General features: G+C 41.1%; 1 protein-coding gene across 1 annotated transcript; it reads right to left on the reverse strand.

Moving 5' to 3' along the window:
- Positions 1–485: 485 nt before the first annotated feature.
- On the reverse strand, positions 486–5,984 carry LOC104031781 (uncharacterized). Its single transcript, XM_075722669.1, has 8 exons — positions 5,223–5,984; positions 4,371–4,453; positions 3,756–3,912; positions 2,951–3,112; positions 2,463–2,588; positions 2,005–2,231; positions 967–1,388; positions 486–511 (listed from the first exon to the last, which is right to left on the reverse strand). The coding sequence occupies exons 1-8, from the start codon at positions 5,982–5,984 to the stop codon at positions 486–488; spliced, it is 1,965 nt and encodes a 654-aa protein (XP_075578784.1).
- Positions 5,985–8,522: the final 2,538 nt, after the last annotated feature.

Genomic DNA, 8,522 nt, shown 5'->3' on the forward strand with positions numbered 1-8,522 from the left:
TCAGAAATTGTGCTTGAACTCTAAATTTCATTATCAACTATAGTAGTGTATCATCAACTTTTCTACCTGGAGACATGTGTTGGCATGGCTTTGTGTTTTCTTTTTAAGTGTTTACACCTACAGAATGGAAGAAAACCTACACACAGGGTTCTGGTTGCATCAGACAGAAATGAAGTTTTATTAGCGACATTTTCCTGATACAGAACAACCCAAGTAACAAACAGGTTAAATCTATAAAGCAAGTAGCTCAAGTGCCAATGATTGAAGCCACAAAGCATTCCGGGCAGAAGGGGCACATAGCACGCATGGCAGGTGGGCAGGGCCCATCTGAGTAGCTCTGATGGGCCTTATTGGAGAGAAGGCATCAGCAACGTTGAGGAACCATTAAGAGCATCTGTCTTTCCTCAGGCGCATGGGGAATGTAGAGGATTTGGGCCAATTTCTGTTTGAAAGGTCTTGCGTTGTAGGATCCTCAATGTATGTTCTTAGTCAAAAGATTTTCTTCCATACCCTATTTAGAAATAAAGAAAACATTAATTTCCTCAGTACTGGCACTGAATCTCTGAGGCACCAGTATTTACCAGACAGAAAAGAAGCTTGATTATGTGATAGGTGACCATAAGCATTCCAAAAGCATAAAGGAAAAACTTCAGCATGGTACAAAAGCAGCGGTGTTTATGAGGTTCTGCAAAGAATGAGAGAGATGAAGAAAAACAGCTGGGGTTTCAACTACATGATTAGCTGATGTCACCCACAAGACTGAATAGAAATTGTGTGTGTTTCTTAAGCAGAGTTGCTCCTTTGCACACAAGGAGGAAAGGATTTTTAATAAAAGTAAATCTAACGCTTTCCAGAAATTTTAGTTTCTCTTTGGTATTGTTTACCTCCAGAAGAGTATGTTGATACAGTGTATAAGCTAGTAAGGATGGCACTGAGAGAACAGTGTGACCATACAACAGTTCTCACCTTGACTTTCACCACCACTTCTGCAGGACTGAGACTGGGAAGATGAAGAGTAGGAGTGGGAACTGCTGATGCCTCCTGAGATCCTTCCTCCTCCTCCTCCTCCTCCAACCATACTACTGCCTCCACTTCCACTTCCCCCTCCTATTCCTCCACTTCCTCCTCCCATTCCTCCTCCGCCACTTCCTCCTCCTATTCCTCCTCCCATTCCTCCACCACTTCCTCCTCCCATTCCTCCTCCCATTCCTCCTCCCATTCCTCCTCCCATTCCGCTGCTACTGGAAATGCCACCACCTCCATATCCACCACTCATGCTACCACCTCCTCCTCCTCCTCTTCCTCCTCCAGAAGAATAGCCACCACCTCCTATTCTACCACCTCCCATTCCTCCTCCCATTCCTCCTCCCATTCCTCCTGCTGGGATTCTGCAAAGAGAGAGAAAGAAGGAGACAATGTTAATGAAATGCATTTTTGATCTCAGAAGGAAATCTATCTACAGATACTGCATGGAAGCCTGCACTTCTTTTGTCTGTACTTCTCATTTTTAGAACCTAGCACAGATCAGCAAGACAACTGATGCAGTGCCAAAAATCAACCTCCCGTTCAATTTCAGCTTGAATGCAAGAGTTTTTGCTTTTCCCACATTCTGCTCAGATATTTCTTGAAAGATTTAGCATTGCCGCTTTAGCAGTGTATGGTGTCACTGCACTCCAGATTGGAAAGGCAGGAAAGAACAGCTTTAGGTGTTCTTTCAGGCGCCACGTACAAGCAGAAGTAGGCTCAGTGCATAAAGGAAACTGAAGCCCCAAATCAGTAGTTCAGAATTTCTGCATTAATTTTTCCTCACATGATTTATATTCTGAACAGCTTTGCCAAGAAATGCATAGTACCTCAAACCTGGCAAGCGATTGGTCAAGATAGCTGAATTAGCCTCATTTCAGTACAAAATTTTGCAAATCCAGACTTAATTTCCTGTCTTTGTGACTAATCTAGCAACCCTGGATTTCACGTAATGGTGTGTTCTTTTGTCAGTTTACATACACAAGGTCTTGCTGTCCTTCCTCAAGCAGTGCCCGGTACTGAGCAATCTCCTGTTCCAGGCGGGTCTTGATGCCCAGCAGCATCTTGTACTCTTCATTCTGACTCTCAATCTCACAGCGGATGCTGGCCAGCTCCTCCTCCAAGGGGCCGATCATACCCTGGATCTGCTGCAGCTGCATGTTGTAACGACGTTCTGTGTCTTCCAAGTTGGACTGCAGAGAGTCTATCTGCAAATGGAAAACAAAATGCAGTATTTATGGGAATGTGGCAACTTTAACGCATTTTTGTGGAAAAATTGGAGATCTTGTCAAATGAGAAACAAGCATATCTTTGAAGAGAAGTAATCCAGTATCCCATTCTCTACAGATGGAGTACTTTCTAGGTGTAACCATTCTTTCATTGTAGTGACACACAGCGCCTGCATCTGAGCAAATATCTGAGCAAATACCTTTACTTACCATGCTGATTTGCGACTGAAGTTCAATTTCCAGGCTTTGATATTCACGTCTCAGCTCAGAGATCTGTTGGTTGCTTGATTGTATCTCCTGGCCACTTGAGTGGACTTGCTGATTAACTTCTTCCATCTGAAAAATTCACATACAAAATTGAGGCATTTTTGGTAATAAGAAAACTTTGTGGGGCTATCATAAAAGCATCGAGAAAGCAATTAATAAGAATGAAGACAGATGTGATGTAGACTGACTACGTATATTTCCCACATGCCACTCTGCTAACTCGCTCTGTGTCGTTCACCTTGCTGCTGGAACACAGAGATTCTACATGCTTTACCACATAACCTTAATACTCCAGAACTGACTTGTTACAGTAAACTGCTTAAAGTAATTTAAAGTTAATGTCCCTTAAATAATAAGTGTCCTCTGCCGGATATAAATAGGTCCAAGTTCCTTGTGAAAGATTTAGTAACCGAAAAAACCCTGTGCTTTACCTTGGTTTCATACCAGCTTTCCACCTCTCTCCGGTTGTTCTCAATAAGCCGTTCATATTCACAACGCATTTCATTTAATTTTTCCATCAAATTAATGCCAGGAGTAGCATTGACCTCCACATTGACATCACCACCAGATTGTGTTTGCAGTCCTTTCATTTCCTGGAAAAAAAGCACAAAAAAACCCCACCAGGTTCTCAGAGGGTGAAGGTAAGGAGAAATGTCATAGTTTCAAATGAAGAAAGGGACACAAATCCTCACAGCCATATCGCTCCTGCAGAGGGGGCCTCATCTGCCCTCGTTGTGAAAGGGAACAATTCTCCCATTCCTAAGCCAAACTTTACAGTGAACAGTAGCCAGGTGCCACATACACATTGACCCGGACATTTTCTCCTCAGGGTCATAAGGAATTCTATGCAGCGTGCTCTTTGTGAAAATCCTTTTATGTATTTTTCTTCTCAATGGAAAAAATCATTTGAGATAGTATAAATATGTTCTTTTAACTCCTCCCTATATTCTATCCAATTTTCCTTCCATGAGTTCAGCAACAAAATTGTATTCTGTACTGAAAGCCATTCATTTCCCTGATGTCATTTTGCCACATGTTGACCTAGGTGTCTTTTTACATCACTTGCAGGTAGCTGTGGATGCTACATACCCCTGAAAATCAAAGCCAGATTGTGTCAGGTTGGATGATCAAAGCCAGCGGCCAAAATCTGTTTACTGCTAGTGGAAGAAATCCACAGGAAATTCTCTGAGTGTTGAGTTTTCATTAGTTATTATTTTAAAGTGTTGAGAAACTTACCTCTTCATGGTTCTTCTTAAGATAGATCAATTCCTCTTTTAGAGATTCAAACTGTGTCTCCAAGTCAGATCTGGCTAGAGTCAGCTGATCCAAAAGTGGACGTAATCCATTAATATCACTTGCCACACTCTGGTGGAGAGTACATTCAGTTTCATATCTAAATGGCAAAAAAGATAGTAAAAGTACTGCCAGGTCTCTTCATGATCTTGATTATGAACAGTTCCCATCAGTACATTTTTGGTCTTTAATCCCATTGCTCAGTTCTTAAAAGAAAGGACCTAATTCTCTTTCCATCTCCAATAGGTTTGCTCGATTACAGTAGAATTTCTGTTTGTGAGATTTATGTGATGAGGATTACGCTTCTAAATCTACATGCAAGGATGGAGAAACTTAGAATGTAGTCCTTTAAATGGCACTCTTCAGTAACTTGTCTGGAGAAAAATAATAATGAAAGACTAACACAAAATCATTCTCAGAATGCTTTTCCCAATAATTATATATTCTGTCATTGGAGCCAAGAGGCTATAGCATCTACAAAGATTAATTGGCAATATGAACTCATAAAGGGAGGTAAAGGGAGGCAGGATGGAATGAGCCAGGAAGGGAAAAACTCACTTCAATCTGAAGTCATCCACAGTCATTCTGGTGTTGTCGATGTCAAGAAGGATCTTGTTAAGATCCACGGTTGCACCAACAATCTGAAAGGGAGAGGGCAGATGTTATTCAGTCACTTGTCTTTTCAGTCTGACACACAGATAGAGGGAAAAAATACCTGTGCAGAAACACATTTCAGAATATTGTTATGGTAATGTCAAGCCTGTCTAGTGCTGCAGGAGCTATATATAGGGAGAAGAGTTTATTGCTTCCAGTTAAAAGAAAGTGCCTTTGCTGTCAATTTTGGTTTACAAATATCCATTAAAAACGCAGTATCATGTTGGAAAGAATAACTAAATAAACTCATGTTCCAAAAGCAGTGGGAAAACATAATTGCCATTGCATTTGGCAACAACCATATTCATGTAGGAGATATGGGACTATTCAATGGCTGAGGGCTAGAATTAGACTAAATGCACATGTTGGATCATCCTTCACAAAAGGATGCAGTTAACATGGCCGCTAGTAGCACAACATAAGCAAGCGATGATTATATCTCCTGTTCAAGAGTGAGGAACTAACAAGCAAAAGCACAGCTTTGAAGGGAGGGCTGGACAGGCCCCATAATGGGTGCACTAGTAATGATCTCCCATTGCACTAAGCAATGCTACCTGCGCCAAATACGAGCGTGCCAGAATGCGCATATCACTCACAACAGAGAAAAACTGCTAGTCAGGCTTTGTCACCACACCAGTCTGCTTCCTGGCTAAAACAAAGGAGGGAATATATCACCCCAAATAGGGAGATTGTGCTGCAGGAGGCAAGTGCCGTTCTAATGAGAATCTGTTCAAAGATAGTCACATTACATCATACCTGGTTTTGCAGTTCTTCAATTGTTCTGTAATATTGGCTGTAGTCCCTGGTACAAGTGGGACCTTGATTTTTATACCATTCCCTGATCAGGTGTTCAAGTTGAGCATTTTCATCCTCCAAGCGTCGCACTTTATCCAAGTAAGAAGCCAGGCGATCGTTAAGGTTCTGCATGGTCAGCTTCTCATTTGTGGAGAGCAAGCCGGCATCTTCACCAAATCCCACTCCACCAAAACTACCTCCACCATAGCCGCCACCACCAAAACCACCACCACCAAAGCCACTACCACCACCAAAGCCACTACCACCACCAAAGCCACTAAATCCACCTCCACTATATCCACCACCGGCAAGACTACCTCCACCAAAGCCAGCTCCGTAACCACCTCCCATTCCCCCCAGACCACCCCCCATTGATCCAAATCCTCCTCCCATACTTCCACAGCCCATTCCTCCTCCATAACTGCCACCACTCATTCTCCCACCATAGCTACTGCGGCTAATCCTTCCACAACTGCCACCGCTAAAGCCCCCTCCATAGCTGCTCCTGGAAACTCCTCCACCAAAGCTTCTCCCAGAAAAGCCTCCGCTTCCTCCAGAAGAGGTGTATTTTCTAGAGGACATTGAGGAGTATCCACCAGACCTACGTACTCCACAGCTGCTACCCCCTCCACCACCTCCACCACTACTACATCCTCCACCACTACCACCACCTCCACTGCTAATTCTAGTGGTACTAGTCGAAGACTTAGTGCCGCAGCTCATAGTGACAGCAGGTAAGAATCTAACCGCAATCCCAAATTTAGGTGCACAGCCTGATAAGAGTCAGGACTGCAAATTTTCATCCCCAGCTCTCTCTATTTATACTTTTGACAATGGGTGTCACCATCAGGGTGTTTCCTTCTCCCAGGGCATTTACCAGCCTTGTTGTTTGTGCCAAGAATAATTTGCTGAATGATATTTTTGTGCCGATATCTCAGGCAATCTAGCCCACTGCTGGGTTTATGGAATTTGTTTAAGACCAAACGTTTAGTTTCTTTTGGGTGGCATTCTTTTCATTTAGCTTTTTCTGGAATAGGTACTCTTTTGCCTCACACAGCCTGGATCTGCTTTGCAACGGAAAAGCTACTTTATACAGGATCCTGTTGAAGCTAATGTTGACATAATGGGTACCTGATGGAACTATAGAGAATTTTTGTTCTCAGTTCTTCACTAAAAGAAAGAAGATGAAGCCCAAGTCTCTCGTTAGACTGTGCATTTATTTCTTTGATGATTAATCTACTTTCTTTGCTAAGATTTTTGTAGCTGCTCCTGTCAAAGACTATTGTTCTCTTTTGCTCTTTCATATTTTGTGCATTTAGGATCTTCTACACTGCTTATATTCTTTTTCTCACTCTACATGATAGTGCAAGAGTTTTATTAATAGGACTGTATAACTTGTCTATTTAGATTGCCCAACTTGTGTATCCCTGCCATCACTTAGAGAATATATTTATTTATATGAGAAGTCTATTTCAAGAACGCAGTGGGATTCTTATTTAAAAATCAAAATCCTTCCTTTGTGAAGAAAGTGATAGCTAAGTCCTAGAAATCAAAGAGAAAAAAAAATGGATTTTTTTTCACCAAAGACCTGTTGATCTAAAATAGTAGGAAGATTAAGGATACTTTAATTGTACTATAAAGTCAATTGTAGCACAATTAGAAGCCGTATTAATGCAGACAATGACCTATAAACTAATGTGTGGGAAGACTTTTTATGGTTTAATATAAGACTGCTCATTCTCTCTATTGTTACTGTGTCATATATTACAGGTGATATATGACATATATATCATAGATATATATTCTATATACTGCTCTTAATGCAGAGATCCTTGAGACTCTAAAATAGTATCCTGAGAGAAAAGTTGAAAGACTTTTTACACAAATCAGTTGAAATCAGACTGTTGAGACCACAAAAGAAATTACACCATACTTCAGTCTTGCACCGATCCCCAGAAGTTTACCCAGGATGGACTTGTAAATGGTTTTCATCCTCAGTTGTTAAATTTGATGCTAAAGCAGGGTATCTGAAGACAGAATTGCATGTTTCTGAAAAATCTGTAAGAAGAGTCTGAGTTTGGGCAAACAGTGCTGACTGACGCTTTGATTCCAGATGACTATAATCTACAAAAATACACTCGTGTTATAATGTTTCATCTTTGACCTGGGTGAAAACTAAATATTCTGGTTCAAATGCAGAATCTCATTTCCTCAGCATCCATTTAACTCTGTTCTTACACTGCAAGCTTTTATGAGAAATTTACATCTTATTTTTTAATACAGTAGAGACTTCATTCATGCTAACAGCCAGTCCCTACCACTTAATTGCAAACAACAGCAAAACCGTCAGCATTTGTGGCCTTGCTGTAGATGGACCCCAGACTGTTACAGTTTCCTTAGAAGAAAGTGTAGGTTTTTCCAGTGACAGCTGTGTTCTGTGTTACTGAAATGTCTTCATTGCCTTTCTTCCTTTCTGTTTGGTCACTGGTCCTGTAATGACTGTAAGGTATTGATGAAATTTAGCAATCTCCCCCTAAGCCTCAGGTGCAGGGAACAAAGAAGGGCACATCTGAGGAACTCTCATTTGTTCTCTGCTGTCCTTTTCTCAGCATCTTCAAAAAGACCTCTTGTAGGTCTTGTAGGTCAATGCAGCACAGTCCTTGCTTTCCAAAGGTCACCTTGATTTGGGAGTTGATCGTATGTTGCTGCTGTTTTTGACACTGCTGTCAGTCTCCATGTGCATGATTCTTTTACAAACTGTATTTCTGCCTCTTAACTTCTGATCTTTTTTATGTTAAATTAAGGATTATTTAACATTTTCTGACTGAATCCATTGTCCCATCCTTTGCACTGTGCTTTTGCCAGCATTGCTTTATTGCTGCTTATGCAATCTCTTTCAAAAGCTCTCTGATTTTATCTTGCTATTTGATATACTCAGTGGCTTGAAGATGATGAAAGATTTCAAGTAGCTTGATGATGTGATAATTTCTCCTTGATTCACAGCTGGAGGATGGTAGTGTCACCTCCACGGCATAGACACAGTTTCTGGGCTTCTGCATGTTCTGTTATTGGTGCTGAAAGATGTAGTTTACTATATGCAAAATGTTTTTTCTTTTTAGTGTTGTTTTGCCTTTGTGTCTGGGTAATGTCATTTTGGTCAATGGGGGCCCTTTTTCACTACGGTAAGTAAAATTGATTATCACATTCAAACTTCCGTCAGTGATTCTGGTATATTCCTTATAGATGCTTTTCATAGACAAG

Source organism: Pelecanus crispus, chromosome 18 (genome assembly GCF_030463565.1).
Source record: "Pelecanus crispus isolate bPelCri1 chromosome 18, bPelCri1.pri, whole genome shotgun sequence".
Lineage (NCBI taxonomy): Eukaryota > Metazoa > Chordata > Aves > Pelecaniformes > Pelecanidae > Pelecanus > Pelecanus crispus.

Coding starts and splice junctions, on each gene's coding strand:
- LOC104031781 (XM_075722669.1), bottom strand. CDS start 5,984: ATGAGCTGCGGCACTAAGTCTTCGACTAGTACCACTAGAATTAGCAGT. Junction 3,913..4,370: donor GTGGATGACTTCAGATTGAA/GTGAGTTTTTCC, acceptor TTTGCCATTTAG/ATATGAAACTGAATGTACTC. Junction 2,589..2,950: donor AAAGCTGGTATGAAACCAAG/GTAAAGCACAGG, acceptor TGAATTTTTCAG/ATGGAAGAAGTTAATCAGCA.